This window comes from Sus scrofa, chromosome 15 (assembly GCF_000003025.6).
Source record: "Sus scrofa isolate TJ Tabasco breed Duroc chromosome 15, Sscrofa11.1, whole genome shotgun sequence".
NCBI lineage: Eukaryota > Metazoa > Chordata > Mammalia > Artiodactyla > Suidae > Sus > Sus scrofa.
Window position 1 is genome coordinate 45,617,188 of NC_010457.5, and position 17,155 is coordinate 45,634,342.

The window sequence follows — 17,155 nt, forward strand, 5'->3', positions numbered from 1 at the left end:
CGGGCCTGGAAAGGCAGGGGATTCTCTGGCAGAAAGGAAGGAAAAACATTCCAAACAAAAGGAAGAATAACAACAAAGGCAAGAGAGAGGAAGGGATGGCACATTTGAACTGTGAGTAATCAGAGAAGCTGTGCCCCAGGAAACAGGGGCGGATATGGTAAAGAAAAGGCTGGAAGGCTCACATAAGTCTGGTGAGTTAACAGACTTTGTCCTTGCACCTTAATAAGGGCCCTGTTGATGGGGAAACACCCTGACACACCCCAGGGCACAGGCACACGTGGCCGCTGCCTGGTCCTTGTTCCTCACCAGAAAACACAGCACATGAGCCCCACCTCTTCTAAGGTCCTACAGAGGGGTCTGTGTCTGGACAGGAAGGAACAAATGGAGATCTGGGACAATCCTCGCAAAGGAATTCATCCAACATGTATTGCCTACTGGGTACAGAATATGTGAATCGTTTTGCTGAGCCCTCATATAAGAGCACTCCAAAATTATAATCAGGTCAAAAAGGTCATCATTAACAATGAATGCAGAGCATGACACATTGAAATATCTAGGGCCTTTGAACTAGACCTTCAAACTTAAGTGAAGAGCCTAGGAGATACCCAATAAATGCTATAAGGCAGTGGCCAGCCAAGTTATGGCCTCAGCACTGGTAGTGGTACCATATTCACCAAGGTCATGCTAGGGAGACACAGATGGGAAGAAGCCCCCACTGTTCAGCCGACATCCCCAACTTCCTGAGTCCCCGTTGTTCAGCCTCAGGCTCCATGAGTCAGCCCTTCATGGTCTTCCACCGTGTCACTCGGATAATATGGCCAAGCATACCCCGTGTCCTACCTGGATGGCCAGTGTCACTGCTGAGATGACAGCCACATCCAATCATTCTGGGAGCCGCTGGGACACCTGGTCCTAAACATTTCCACTGTGCTAAGGCATTGTTTGGGGGCACCTTGCCATCGTCTTGATTCTCCAACTCAGGTTTCTCAGCCATATTAACGACAGCCGTCTCGATCGCCTCCTCTCTTACCCTATTCATAGTAATTTCGCTCTCTTTATAAACCAAATCAAAACAAACAAAAGAGGGTGCAAAAAAATATTTTGGTACCTGTGCATCACTTCCTCTTAGAAACATATGAAAGCAGCCCAAAGACAGGCCTGGTTATTATCGAAAGCAGTTTGGTCCTTCCTGCAACGCCCATGTGTCTATGACTAAAATGTAGGCATATTCTTACACCTTTTATCTCCTCTTAGGCATGGCAGGGCCACCGCTCTGCCACATTCGACTGCTAAGAGCCATTATCTAGCATATTTTAGAATGTAAGCCAGGGCGGTGCGGGGTGTGTGGGGGGGTCCAAATCCTCCATAAACGTCCCACCAAAGCTTGCACTATGCTCAGAAGAAAGCCCTACCTGGCTAGTAAACACAAGAACCCGCACACTGAAGGAAGCATTCAGGGCCACCAGGAACTGTCCCTGGCACTCCCTTGACCTGTCTGCTCCCATCAGACCAGAGAGCTCTCCAATGACCCAAGAGTGTCAGGAATTTCCGATCCTTCATGATTTTGCTCTTGCTGCTCTTTCCACCAAAGATGCCCTGCTCACCCATTGGCCACCCGCCGACCCTGCCTACCTCCTCCCCTGGCTGGGAAATTCTGGTGAGGCACACCCTCGCTGCTCTGGTCCAAGACAGAGCTCCTTGAAGCTCCCGCTGTGGCGATTAAGAACCCCACGCAGTCTCCATGAGGATTAGGGTTCAATCCCTGGACTGCTCAGTGGGTTAAGGGTCCGAAGTTGCCGCAAGCTGCAGATGTAGGTTGCAGATGCAGCTCCGATGTGGCGTTGCTGTGGCTGTGACGTAAGCCAGCAGCTGCAGCTCCGATTCGACCCCTAGCCTGGGAACTTCCATATGCTGCAGGTGCGGCCCTAAAAAGAAAAGAAAAGAAAAAAGGATCTGGCGCTGCCACAGCTGTGGCACAGGTCACAGCTGGAGCTCAGATTTGATCCCTGGCCCAGGAGCTTCCAAATGCCACAGGTGTGGCCAAAAAAAAAGAGCCCCTTCCTCTTCTCTCCATAGCTTCTAGTAAGCTCATATTTCATTCTTTTTGTGCCTACAGATGGTTATTTCCCTGCCTGTCTAACTAAATGATAAGGTCTGTGAGAACATGAAATTGTCAACTTCACATCTCCACAACACAGGGCATCACACCAGCAGTCCAGAAATGTCTGTCAGAGGAATTAACTCTTTTTGAGAGTTGTGTTTAAAATATTTGCTTGCAAAACAGATAAGTCTTCAACTTAACTTCTTTGTCAGATTTGTTATCATTCTTGAGGCTAATTTTAAGGACTTTTTTTTTTTTTTTTTTTTTTTGTCTTTTTGCTATTTCTTTGGGCCGCTTCCGCGGCATATGGAGGTTCCCAGGCTAGGGGTCGAATCGGAGCTGTAGCCACCGGCCTACGCCAGAGCCACAGCAACGCAGGATCTGAGCCGCGTCTGCAACCTACACCACAGCTCACGCAACGCCGGATCGTTAACCCACTGAGCAAGGGCAGGGACCGAACCCGCAACCTCATGGTTCCTAGTCGGATTCGTTAACCACTGCGCCACGACGGGAACTCCAAGGACTTTTAAAAAGCCTGGGCTCCAAGGCTGAAAGGAATACACATTTTTGCAACTCCTCTTACCACTTTGCCTTATGTCCAACCACAGACATTATCTATCTTCTTCCCAATTATTTACAACTGATTCTTAGTTACAATCTATACATTATCTTGCCAGGCTATATTATCCGATAAAAACCAACTTCTCAAAAGAATTGAGTGAAGTGAAAACTTTGAAAACAGTAAACATAAACCTGCAATAAATTTGCTACTGTAAAGTTGTTATTTCACAGAATTTTTTCATCTACTACAGCTCTTATAAGGACAGACGAAAGGTTTCTCCTGTCGATAATTCATAATAAACAATTGCTTTTATTCATTTTCCCTAACAAATCTGTTACTAGAGCCACATTTTTTTTCATTCACTCAAGCAGTAGTATTGAACTATTACTGAAAGTATTATGTCTAAATTCTTATGCCCTCAAATGTTATTCTGAGGCTGCTGCTATTCACTTTGATTCTGAAATACCACCAAAGTGATGAACCGTAGGGTCTTTTTTATTGAAGGTCCCATATGAGCAGCTGCTACAATTAATTCACTACCATATTCAATCACTGCTATGTTTTTCCTCTCACCAGAGACGTTAGGGTTCAAAATATAACAGAAAAAAATTAATTCTTTACTATGGAGTTCAACAAAATGTTCTAAGTACTTATCCAGCCACAAGATCCCGAGCACGTCACTTGATTTTTCTGGCTGTAAAAAGGAAGGAGCAGACTATATCCTCTAGGGAAGCATCCCATTCTAGTTTCCTTCTATGAGAAGGTTAAGTTCTTTTATCTGATTCCCCATTTCCCAATCCACTCTGATATACTTGATTCAGTATAATTTAATTCCGCAAGAGGAACTGTTATCAGCTCTACGACATCTCAAAACTTGAAAAATGGTTTTGTGCCACATGCTACACACGCTACAATGAGAGAGGATCTTCTGCATTTTCACACCATACTAGCCTATCGCTCTAGAACCCACACAAAGAATGACTCAGTCCTCCAACTCAACAACAAAGAATCCAAATAACCAATTCAGAAATGGGGCAAAATACTGGAACAAACGTTTCTCCAAAGAAGACATACACATGGCCAAGAAGCACATGCAAAGATGTTCAACATTACCAGCCATTAGAGAAATGACGGCAAAACCACAATGAGAGACCACCTCACACCCCCACACAATTATTCAAAAAAAAAAAAAAGAAAGAAAGAAAGAAAAGAAATTCTGGCAAGGATATGGACAAACTGGAACCAACCCTTGCGCATTACTGATGGGAATATAAAATGGTGCAGCCTTTGTGGAAAACGGTTCCTCAAAAGGTTAAACCTAGAATTACTGTATGATCCACTGGACTGAAAGACCTGCAAGCAGGGACTCGAACAGATATTTTACAGCAGTGTTCCCAGCAGCATTATTCACAATAGCCAAAAGGTAATGACAGCCCAAGCGCCCATCGACAGATGAATGGATAAACAAAATGTGGGAATGTTATTCGGTCTTAAACAGGAAGACATTCTGACACACGCGACAACATGGATGAACCTGGAAAACATTCTAAGTGAAATAAGCCAGGCTCAAAAGGACAAATATTGTCTGATGCCACTTAGGTGAGGTTCCTAGAGAAGTCAGTTACCCAGAGACAGAAGGTAGAATGGTGGTAGGTCAGGGGGAGGGAGGCAGGGCTCTTGTTTAATGGGTACAAAGTCTGTCGTCTGAGGTGATTAAAAAAAAAGTTCTTGAGTTCCCGTGGTGGTTCAGTGGTTGGCGAATCCGACTAGGAGCTGTGAGGTTGCAGGTTCAATCCCTGGCCTTGCTCAGTGGGTTAAGGATCTGGCATTGCCATGAGCTGTGGTGTAGGTCGCAGACGCTGCTCGGATCCCTCGTTGCTGTGGCTCTGGCTTAAGCCGGTGGCTACAGATCCGATTCGACCCCTAGCCTGGGAACCTCCATATGCCATGGAAAGCGGCCCTAGAAAAAGGCAAAAAGACAAAAAAAAAAAAAAAAAAAAAAAAAGTTCTGGACTGGGATAGGGGTGATAGTTGCACAACACTGTAAGGTACTTAATGCTATTGGATATACTTAAAGATGATTATAATGGCAAATTCTGCATTATGTTTACCTCAATAAAAAAAAAAGAACAGCTACACATGCATTTATTAATTCACTACTTGTGGTCACTGCTTCCTCCAGGCCTACTTGAACAATAGTCATTCTTTACTCCAGGTACCTGAAGTATTTACTGACCCTCCCCCTACCCCCATGCACACGCACAGAGAGAAAAGGATGGGTTTTCAAAATTAAAGAAGGATCAATTTCCCCTCCATGGCGACATCATCTCAAAAGGAGGTGAGGAAAAAGCCTCTCCTGGATCCTATGAGAAGAGCTCGGTTCTCCCGGAACAACTTCCCTCGAGGCATCAGGGGCAGCTGTGTTACCAGCAGTGCAGCCAGTTCCAGAGTCTACCCCCTGGGAGAGGGAAGTAGAGGGTGGAGATAACTATCAAACTATCCGGACTCGGCTGATGCCAGAGGATGGCGGAATTCTACAGGCCACACTGCGCGGGGCAAGAGTTGGCAAACAGACAAAACAACAAACAGTATGTTTGGTTTAGCCCATCATTATATGATTTACTAAAAATCAATCTCAAATAAAGTGTGTACAGTTAGCCAAAAAAAATGTGCCAGGTTAGCACTGCTGCTTCCCCTAGAGTTGGCCACCCAGGTGGCCCACTGATGCCTGAAAGAACTCTAAAAGGGATGCACAGGAGTTCCCATCATGGTGCAGCGGAAATGAATCTGACTAGGAACCATGAGGTTTCGGTTTCGATCCCTGGCCTCATTCAGTGGGTTCAGGATATGGTGTTCTGTGAGCTGTGCTGTAGGTCGCAGACGCAGTTTGAATCTGTTATTCCTGTGCTGTAGCGTAGGCTGGCAGCTATAGCTCCGATTAGACCCCTAGCCTGGGAACCTCCATATGCCGCAGGTGCGGCCCTAAGAGACAAAAGACAAAATTAATTAATTAATTAATTAATTAATTTTAAAAAGGGATGCACAGACACCTAAGGTCATGTCTGGAACTGAGGTCTTGTTGCCCAGACTACGGCTCCTCACTGTAGGGTAGGCAGACCCTCAACTGAATTCACTTAAAGCCAAGCTGACCACTTCCTACCTTTTTTCTACGTACTCCCCAGATAGGAGTACGGTAGCAGGGAGTACACACCTATTAAGTAAACGACTGACTGGATGAATGACTGAAATAGTCCATTGTTTCAGTTCTGGGCCCATATCTACCCCATCTCCCAGACTGCAGCCCAAAATGGCAAGCTGACTTTGAGGAAAAGCAAAAAAAAAAAAAAAAAAAAAAAAAAGGTTTGATGCATTCAAAGCACCTATATGAGAGGCAAATAAATATATCTTCTCCTGTAATATTTTAAACTCACCCTGACTTCCAGAATCACCAGTAGAACCACACCACACCCAAAAGTGGAAATAGCAGTTCATCCACATTGCCTCCTGGGACTTTGGACTTTATGTCTATAACGGAGAGAAGAATGGGGAGCAGTAGCACCTGTACCTAGAACCCCCCGACTCACCCAAGTCACCCTCTGGGGGGCACCAGCCTCTGGGTCTCCACTCATCCTTCAGGATCTTAACTTTCCAGGTCAACCCAACAATGCCCATGAGTTAAGTTTTCCCATAGGCATCAAATCCCAACACCCCCCAAAGCGTCAATAAAGATTTACCTCCAGGATTACGATTTTAAAGTGAGATTATACTTTCCTGTTCTTCTGTCAGTTGCAAATCCCCAAACCTACTCGAATTCACTTAAAACTAATCTACAGTGTTTTCATTGGAAGAAAGCAATCAGGAAAGCTCTGACCCACTGAGCAGCTGGGAATTTCTTTGCTGAAGGTTTGGTTTAGTCTTTATTTTTCTAGCTGCTGGCCCTGCTAACATGATTCAGTGAAGGTCGTATTTAATCTTGCAGAGAAAAGCTACCTAAGCAGTTCTTAGGTAGGCTTCAGGAAAAATAAATTGCCTGGGCTCTGTGGATAAGTCTGTTGCTTCTACCCAACAATTACAGTCAAAGAGAACAAATGAAGGCAACTGGAAGATAACCGGGCTTGATGTCAAAAGAACTTCCCTGCACACAGGTTATGGGCTGAATGTTTGTTAATAACAAAGTTTTTGTTCATAACGAACCCACTCGGAAAGTAGCAGCTCCCGAATGTACACCTCCGGTTTATCAGCAAATAGAGCTTATTTACATGTACAGGAAGGTATTACTATCAGCACTGGACATAAATGTCAACGGAATAGACTGATAAGATTTTTGTTAAGGCCTTGGTACAAAGAAGAAAACCAAACAATTTTTTCACCTTCTGGATGTTGAACTCCTAATATAGAGTGACAAATCCTAATGCAAAGTGACAAATCCCAATGTTTACGTGCTCAATACATATACCATTTGTTTGTAACACAAAGGAGATCTGGGCCCCCGTCCGAGCTGGAATTCAGCCTTTGGAGCTAACCTTTGCTTTAGGGCTGAAAATCAAATCAACAAATATTTGTCTAGGCTTCCTGTGTATCAAGCACTGGTGAGAATGCAAGGAAATACGACACGATCCCAGCTCTCAGCTGACTTGCCCGGGCGAGGTGCTGCAAACGGGAAAAACCAAGGAATCGATGATTTTAACAGTTTAAGAGGATGGAAAAGGTTCAAGAGGCTTGTAATGAATGGCATATCCAGTGTGTTGCTTCTGAAGAGATTCAGAGCATCTTAGTATTTTTGTCCGGTGAGATCAGGTGAGGTTTGTGGGGAGAAGGCCCAGGAGGTGCAGCTATAACCAAATGACCACTCTCACTCTGCTTTCCTCTGGTCCTTTCAGGTTGGTCCCTGTGTTACAATGTTTCACTGCATTTCTCTTCACACCCTGCTTCATTTCCAAATCCTGCACCATCCAACAGTAACCACCAGGCACACACAGCCACTGCACACTTGAAACATCCCCAGACTGAATTAAGATGTGTTGTAGGTGTAAAAGACACACCGAAGGCTAAAAAGAACATAAATGATCTCAGTATTTCTATATTCATTACATGTTGAATTGATAACCTTTTGGACACACCATGCTAACTAAAAGTGTTAAAATTAACTTCACCTACTTCTTTTTACTTTTCTAACGTAGATACCGGAAAATTAAAAACCATACATGTGGCTCACATTATACTTGGGTTGGACAGTGTTGTCCTAATCAATACATTTTTTTTGGCCGAGCTTTGGCATTCTGCCGCTCAAGTCCTAATGGTTACGCCCAATCCTAGTTTCGTGACACATCCAAAATTGTCTCCTAAATCTACACAGGGATTAAAGCTATTCTAAACATTTTTTTCAGACACAAATTAGGGATTTGGAGGCTTCTGCAGTTGTGGAAAGTCAGAAGTCACATTCTGAGTCACATGAAGTCATTCTCCAACAGGGACTTGTAAAGATTGGTGTGTGGGGAAAATAACACTTGCCCAGACTCCTTGGTGCTCCTGTGCTTGGCCACCCAAGATACAGGAATGCACATGACATGGATACAAGATAGGCAATGTTTGAATTCGCCTCCCCTAGAAACATTTTATATTTTACCTACCACGAGAATTGCATCTGTAGCCATTTGTCTAAATAAACTGCTCTGATCCAGAAGGATAACCAAACTTCTCTTATCTCCTCAAGAGAGCCAAATGGTTACAGCCTGGACCAGGTCCCTAGGTTAAGTTCATAGGATGCTAGGAAGATCTCTCTTTCTAAACATGGTCATTTCAAAGGGCATGAAGCCCAGATCTTAGGGACACCTAGACGTGTAAAAGCCTTATGTTCCCAAAAGTTCGGATGAAAACCTTGGATCCTTTCCATCCCAACTCAAAGGAGCAAAGGTGTCTGTTTTCCCTTTCCCTCCTCCCCCACCTCTTTCTCCTTGGGCAGAGGGGGTACCTGCTCTGATACAAGCTAAAATGTAATGCACACTCACATTCCATTAGTTTTCACAGCATCACCTGAGGGTCTAGGTATGCAGGACCAACACTGCAACATCTCTCTGGCTGGGACCTGGCTGTAAAGGTCAATCAAGAACTCTTTCCTTCCCTTGCCCGCCACCACAGGTGTCTGGTGTTTCTATGGGATTCACTTACATAATGGACGTATCTGTGAAATGCGTAACATCTCAGATCCTCCAAAGTTCTTGACAAAACAGTGTATCCCAGCCTTACCTGGGAACCATCCATCTCAGTGTCTTCAAGCAGCAAGAGCTGAATCAGGACAATGGCACTTCTTAGCACTGGCTGGGAAAGCCCTGACTCTAGAGCTCCATACATCAAAGCAGAAAGGGCCCAGGAGTGGCCAAATTCACAAACATCCTCCTCAGCAACATCCAATTTCCTGGTCCTCATTCTACATTTACCAGAGGTGAGGTCAGAGGAGAATCACTTTAAAGTTGTCTCGAGAATATTTTTCTGGTTATCAAAGTAATTAGGCTGTTATATTAAATTTGGAAAATACAAGTGTTGGGGGGGGCAAACATCCATAATCTCACCACCCAAATGTTTCCTTCCAGTTTTTTTTTAAATGATGCATATACAAATAAACACATACATTTTAAAAATAAAATTAGAGTCACAACTGAATACCCTCTTTTCTCCATTCAACATACACTGCCAACATCTTCCCATTATTAAATGCAAAAACATGGATTTTATCAGCTATCTATACTCAGTGTGTGGAGGTGCCGTAATTCATTTAAATGTGCTCCTATTGTTGGGTATTTCGAGTGTTTCCGGGTTTTCACTGTAACAAAAGCTAACAGTAAACATCCTTAATATAAATCTTTGCCCCATCTCTGGTTACTTCACATGAGTAAGTTCCTAGGAGTGGAATTACTGGAACAGAGAGTTCAACATAAGTATACACCACCAAACTGAATTCCAGAAAGTTTACTTCAAAGTACAATCCCTTGGGAGTTCCCGCTGTGGCTCAGTGGTAATGAACCCAACTAGTATCCATGAGGATGTGGGTATGATCCCTGGCCTCGATTAGTGGATTAAGGATCCAGTGTTGCCATGAGCTGTATGGCTCAGGATACGAAGGTACGGCTTGGATTCCCTGTGGCTGTGGCTGTGGTATAGGCCAGCTAATGCAGCTCCAATTCAACGCCTAGCCTGGAAACGTCCATATGCCACAGGTGCAGCCCTAAAAATCAAAAAAAAAAAAAAAAAAAAAAAAAGTACAATCCCTCAACTATTACACGAAGTACTTAGTTTCAAGCCCAGTGTGACAAGCAGTACCACTGACGGCATCCATAGCTCAGTCTTAACCTGTACCTCCTGCCCTTTAGGGCAACACAGTATAAGCCGATTCTGTTTTCCTGACCTTACCTCCTTTACCTCTATTTCCCTAGTTACCTCCTTTAATCTGGCAAAAATAAAACAGCAGCAAGGAAATCCAGCACAAGGAATGGAGGAGCGCCTAGGAGCTAGCAGAGTATTGCTGATCCATTTCATCAACATGCCTCTTCCTCAAGGGAACCCATGGCTGCCAAGGCAATTCAGACTGAGTCTCGAGTGGGGGGCACGGATTCCTCATCCTCTTCAGCTCCAACACTAATGTGGCATCCTGGTTGTGACCCTTCACAGTTTTCTATTTCCTTGTCTGAAGTTGGCCAATGCCCAGCAGTTTCCTCCCCCCCACGATAAAAAAAAAAAAAAAGCCATATTTTAAAGTCAGAAATGGAAGGTCCTCCATTTATCCTGCAGTTACCATCAATTAACTACCAACTTGTCCCCTCTATTTCCAAAATGTCTTCAATGCCATTGGTGGCAGGCAAAAGTCTACCTGCCTGATTCCCTCTTCTCTCTCTCCTACTAGAATTCAGGAGGCACTATCCTGCTCTCCACCTTAGTCTCTTTTCTCATCCTCCAATTGTCACCTCCCAATGCCCTCGCCTTCCTATTCCAACACTCCACACACCCACTGACACCCTCTCCAGGGGCCAGGAGGCTTTTGTCCACCACTGCAATTTTTTCATTGTCTTCAATAATTGTCCAGTAAGGTGAACCAAAAAAAAGCTCTCTTCAAAAATAACACGTTGGATATCACTTGAAACAATACAGTCTGTGGAGCTGTGGCACAGAGGGTTAAGGATCTGGCATTGCCGTACCAGCAGCAAAGGTGGCAGCTGAGACTCAGATTAACCCCTGGCCCAGGAACTTCCATATGCCACAGGAGCGGCCACTGGGGGTGGGGAGGGGTGGACTGTCTGCAGTTCCTTCTCACTCAAAATGTCAACTTCCTGAGATGGAGAAGTCTGTAGGATTCTAAGCTTATGGGGCCAGGACAGTGCATTTCATCTATAAAGTATTTCTTTGGTGCCTACAAAAACTTGACATCTTTATGCTCAATAAGAACAAATTAAATTGGAAGCTCATCTTTCCTTTGATCACATTAGGGTGTATGAGTATCAAATGCTCTCACACAGGAGCAACAGATTGCTAAGGACACCGGAGAAGAAATTATTTATGACAATGACAGAGCAAGCAGTTAACTCGAAAAAATGGTTAATGAAAACTGGACAGGCTTTTATCACACAAAACTCTACATTAAGATACTCCGTTGAACTAAACTGGTCTTGCCTTTGAGATAAAAATGCTTAGGATTCATCACGAGAAAAAAGGGCACAGACTCCCTTCTCATAATCATGGGACTACAAGGCATACACACAGGGCACAGGACATAAGGGGACATTTTTTTGCTTGACTCTTGTTCTTTCTTGTATATCGACACTTAATACTAAATTGATAAAGGGGAATACAAGCTAAAACAGAAAACAAACAAACAAACAAAAAAAAAACAACCCATGACTCTTTATATAAGCCTTCCTAGACAGAGACATCGTCATAAAACAAAGTCCTTCTTGCCTCTTCAGAATGGAAAATTCAAAGTATCACAACCACAACACTCATCCCATTTTTATATGACAAGCAAGGTCAACATGAGCAGAGCCAACAGAGAAGGACCACAGATTCCCTACTCAAAGCACCACCTAAAAGGTGGATGATAAGTTCCATCTGCTTGCTTTCCTGCCCAGTGTTGCCTCTGAGCCAATGAGGAAATGAAACGATCTGGCCCTAGACAGAGATCCTCGATGCAGTGGTTCTCCACCTTTGCTCTGGCCCAGCACCTGAGGACACACTGGTGAACATCAGAGGCTTACTCTTGGGGTGGAGGTGGGGGTGAGGATGGGGTTCTTAGGGCAGGAGAGAAAGGAGAGGATGGAGCTGCATTCAGCCTCAAATCTGAATGTTCTGTGTGGCTTCTGAAAGCCCCTTGCCCTCCGTGATTCTGATACACACCTGAGTGCCATCCTTCAGAAATGACAGAGCGATGCAGCCCCATTTTACAACTGTGAAAACTAAGGTCCAGAAAGAGGAAATGACTGGAGAGTTAATAAAAGAGCTGAAAGTCAACTCCGGGCCTCTGGACTCTTGAATTCATGTACCTTCCACTACCCAGAGCCTTGTACATACCTGGCTGTCAGCATATATCTAATAGCTAAATGAAATAAGGACCCAAAGTGTGCATTCATTTAACAAAATAATTGTCTGGGTTACAGCAATGATTGATAACCTAGGGTTCCTGGATCCCCAGCAGAACTTAAGAGTTACTGATGGGAGTGGGGAGACGGTAGCCAATTTCAGAACCTCAGAAAGCCTAAGCGGACTGTCAGTTTATCCAAGAAACTGCTGCTCAGGCTGTCCACAACGTCAAGTTTCTTTACTTGAGGTTGGAATCAGACCAGCTGGATTTGATGCCGCTAGTTCTCTCAAGTCCATCGGGAGCTCTGACTACAAGTCCGGTGTGTTGCCGAGTAATAAAAATGGGCATGTGAAGTCTTCCTAACTAAACACAATCTGTTTCAGAGACAGTCTGTCAAAAGATGGAACTTGTGAGAGGGGAAATCATTTTAAAAGGATCTTTCAAGGTCAAACACTGGTGACTGTGGGTTCTCTGGACAGGTCATAGACCAGCCTCAGGTGGCCTTGATTTTCTGCCTGTGTATTTCCCTTCGTATTCTATATAATATATTGGCTTCAGGTTTAAATCTGGATCATATAGATAACATCATTCTTCGCTGAAAAATTAAAAAAAAAAAAATCAAGATTTAATAAAGTCTCTTCACTCCCATTCCCACCAGCTACCCCTACCACGAGGACCACTGTTTGATCCTGCCTCGGGATAGACATGACAGCCAAATATTCATCAGACTAAGACCAAAAGAAGGGCATAAATGGGCCAATGGGGACAGAAAGCCCTAACTTCCTACCTCCCTGTGGGAAAGGTGTCCCATAAAGACCAAAAGAAGAACTGATTTTATTGTTAACAATAACTGACAGTTCATAACAATTTGTCATTTTGTATACTATTTTATGTTATTAAATATATATATATACACATATATATACACATCTATATATACACACACACACACTATATGTTCCTTTTCACACTATATGTTTCCTTATATATACACATCTATACACACACACACACACACACACACACTATATGTTCCTTTTCACTATATGTTTCCTTGTCATCATATATTTTCACATATAATAGTGCTGGCTATGTACTGAGCTTTCAAAAAATAAATGCAAGTTAACTGAGTCCCTTTAAAGATATTATAGCAAAAACTAAAATCAGTTAAGGGCATACTCTGTAATAACATGTAATGAACTGAAGGGTTTTCAGTACTGATGAAGAAAATTCAGACTAAAGTACAGTGAGCTTGGGAAGATTTCCTCCTGATATAAAGAGGGAAAATACATTAGCTCAATCATTTTTATTTCCATATCATCTGGTCTCCATGGACACCATCTAACTTCTTTCCTGACAGGAAAAAAAAAAAAAATAACTCACTGGCAATAACATATTTCATTTTGTTAAATACTTTAATGCTTTACATAAAATAATTATTCTGTGTTAAATTCCTTACCATTATCTATACACTTTCAGAACAAGTAAAATCCCTTCTTGCTGAAAAGTCAATGTTTAAGCCACAGTGATGATTTCCTGGCTTTTTCTTTTTTTTTTTTTTTTTTAGGGCCACAGCTGCAGCATACGGAAGTTTCCAGGCTAGGGGTCCAATTGGAGCTAGCTGCCGGCCTACACCACAGCCACAGCAATACCACATCTGAGCTGCATCTGCCCCCTACACCACAGCTCACGGCAACGCCAGATCCTTAACCCACTGAGTGAGGCCAGGGATCAAACCCGTGTCTTCATGGATCCTAGTTGGGTTTGTTAACCACTGAGCCATGAAGGGAACTCCCTCCCTGGCTTTTAAAATGAAGAATAATCTGACAGAATTCTGAAAGTGAACACCTTATACATTTGTAGGTTGCTGTAACTTATGCAACCTTCTTTCATAACAGTATCTCACTTGTTCCCTTTGCAACCCTTCAGATATACAGTTAAGTATTATCACCTTCCACAGAACTCACTGGAAAAGGTAATTACTGTATTTATTTTTAGTTAGGTATTGTCAGCTCATCAGCTAGAATGCAATCTCCCCAGAAGGTAAAGAAATTGTCTTCCTGTTCCCAGTTGAATCCACAGAACAAGCACTGTGTCTGGGGCACCGTGAATGTTCTGGGAATAGTTATTAAATGAATAAAGTCCCTTATTTGCTTTAAGCCTTTTTTTGGTATAAAGCACATAACGGAACCATGTCCCAGATACCCCATTTAGAGCTCAGTGGTCTGTTCTCTATCAAAAGGAAATTGTGTGAAAATGCTCTAAAAACAACGAAGCTTATATGCCGTAATACTAAGAATAAAAGTACAGTGTCCTTGAAAACACAAGAAATCGACCCACGTCAAATGTTAAACATCCAGAGTTTCAAATTTTCCACTACTATGTTTAAACATCTTTAGCTAGCTTTGGTATACTGAATATTTGCCTAATAAAGTCCTCGGGAAAGCAGAGAAAGAGAAAAGTGGGGTCATGGTTCACTGAGCTGTCAGGACTTTTTGTTTGCCATAACTGGCTTCCAATTAAACTACAAACCCTTACTTTTGGTTATGATGACATTTTTACTGGTAAGTCGGTCTGAAATATGCGGAATTATCTCTAACTTTTGAAGGTCAAAAGAAAAAAACTCAACTCATTGAGAATGAAATATGTAAACGTTTAATATTAAGACGCAGTTACAAATTGTAACAGCAAAGAACTCTTGGATCTAAGAAACCAAAATCTAACTTCTTACACAACAAGCTGAGTTATAAATTATAATCATTCACTAATTACAGTGAAATTCTGGACTCTGCCCCATCAATCGATAGATGTTCCTTCCAACTTTACCGCTTCAAAATGCCTGGTTGAGTCCTAAACCGTCCATCTGTTGAAGTTTCCTTAGAAAACACAAGTTTTTCCAGGATTTCTTAGGTTTCTATTTCTACCCTTTCCCCCCCTCTAAAAAAGGAATGATGGGGGTGGGGTGAGAAAACTAGAAAGTCCTGAATGTGTGTGCATGGGATTAAACAGGGGTCACCCTCCAGGTCTTGGTAAGGGAGCGGAGCATGCGCCTGCCTAACTTCAAGACCATCGACCTGGTCCCAGTCTGTCACCAGCCCCCTGTCTGCACCTGCCTTAAACACCAAAAAAAGCTCAGGCTGCTAAGTTCCAATGTTATCTGCAGTCGGTTTGAAAACTAATAAGTGAATGCAAGCTTGACAGCAACCTCGGTGATTCCTGAAAATCCACAACAGGAAATGTAACTATCCTCCACCCTCCCTTGCCATTCATCAAAAGCAGACCTAGTCACAGCAACAGGGAGGCCAGTGGCAGAAGGTAAATGCTGGCACTTTTCCTCAACTAGGAAACCTCCGAATATTCTTAACCCAGGGCTGGGAGCACTACCCGTAGCCCACACTGGGGGAAGGGAGCGGGTAAAATATCCCTAAGTTACAAACACTATACAGAGGGGGTGAAAACTACTAAACGCCAAGCCGCAAGTATGGGGCAACCTCGACTGCCAGTCCCAGGGGTCACGTTCACAGCCGATGACCAGGGGTCCTGCCTACACCGACTGACTCGGGCACCTCGTCCGGCGCTGGGAAGACCGTTTCTGAGCCCGGCTCTGGCTGCCAGCCTCCTGCCCTCTTCTTCCCCTCTAAAGGGGCAAGGGGGTGAGGGCGGCCAACGCAGCCACACGTGCGGCCCAAACCCAGACGCCAGTGCGTCCTCGGAAGGGGATGAGTTGCATCCTGAAGCCCCTGGAACTTGGAAAGGCTGCCCGAGCCCTCTCGGGGCCGGGTCCCAGGCCGTAGCCCCGCGAGCGGGCGGGCGCCACGATCGGCCACAGCGGGCATCGCTTGGTGGGCGAGCCCGGCCCGCGAGGCGGAAAGGAAGTGGCGGCCGCGGCTTTGCACCAACCACGTTTGGCCGGCGGGCGAATGCCACTCGGCGCCCCGAGCGGGATCGGAGGGCGCGGGGCGGGCACACGCGTCCCCACCCCGCCGCCGCCCGCGCCCCGGGACCCCCAGGGGAGCCGGCACCCGGGCTTGCCAGCAGGGCGCCGCTCGGTCCCCGGAGGCTCCCCGCCCCCACCTCGCCCGCTCCGTAGCCGAGGCGGGTCAGGCCCAGCGCGCGAGGCCGGCCCGGGGGCGCCCGCGGGGACCCGGAGGCGCCCGGCGCTAGGCCGCGGCCGGGGCCGCTGACCCCTGGGCGCGGCGCCCTCCCAGGACGCGCCGCCCGAGCCCCCGGCGCGCCGGGACAAGTGCATCGACAAGGCCCCAGGGCCAGCCCGGGCGCTGGCCGGCGGGAAGGAGGACGCGGCGTCCCTCCCGGGCGGTGGCGGCAGCGGCCCAGCCCCCAGGAAGCCGGGCGCGCCGGCCAGGCCCGGCGCCCAGCCGGGTTCCGAGCCCGCCCGCCGGCCCCGGCCGCTGGCACCCGACGCCCGCGACCCTTCCCCGAGTCCGGCAGGCGGGCGAGCCCTGGGACCGCCGCCGGGCTCCGCATCAAGTTTCCTTTGGCCGCGGCGGGAGGTGCCTCTCCCGGCCAGACGCGGGGCGCAGGCTGCGGGCGGTCGGCGGGTTCCTGTCTATTTATGCCAGAAGCTGCCGGGAGAGAGCCACTGCCGCCGGGCACCGAGAAGGACCCGCTTCTCTCCTTAGGATCTGGTGGCTACGGCGTCTGTAAACATACACACGCACCCACATGCACCCGATAATTTTGTTTTAAAAGGAGGCCCGACTCCAACAGTCCTGCACCCCCCCCAACACCTGGGGTGCAGAATCACACAGAGCAGGTCTGTGTCCATGGAGCCACCTCTCCGCATCTGCAAATCCAAAAGTGAAATTAAACCTCCACTAACCTCCTCCTCCTCCTCCTCCCTCTTTACCTCCTCCTCCTCCTTGCAGCCTCAGCAGCCCCAGTAGCAGCAGCAACAGCAGCAGAAACC

General features: G+C 45.7%; 2 protein-coding genes across 7 annotated transcripts in view; both read right to left on the reverse strand.

The window, feature by feature from the left end:
• The window catches only part of IRF2 (interferon regulatory factor 2), a 146,463-nt gene that overhangs the window by 70,409 nt on the left and 58,899 nt on the right, over positions 1–17,155 (reverse strand). The window contains exon 1 of one of the 6 annotated variants that reach the window (XM_005671700.2): positions 16,977–17,043. The exons of the other annotated variants lie outside the window; for them this stretch is intronic. The gene's annotated coding sequence lies outside the window, so the exon portion shown is untranslated. Of the gene's footprint in view, positions 1–16,976; positions 17,044–17,155 lie in introns of those variants that run through there. 6 annotated transcript variants of the gene reach the window in all.
• Positions 10,929–16,970, reverse strand: LOC106506214 (collagen alpha-1(I) chain). The gene has a single exon (XM_021075624.1). It carries the CDS (start codon positions 16,475–16,477, stop codon positions 15,866–15,868), a length of 612 nt encoding a protein of 203 aa, XP_020931283.1. The 5' UTR covers positions 16,478–16,970; the 3' UTR covers positions 10,929–15,865.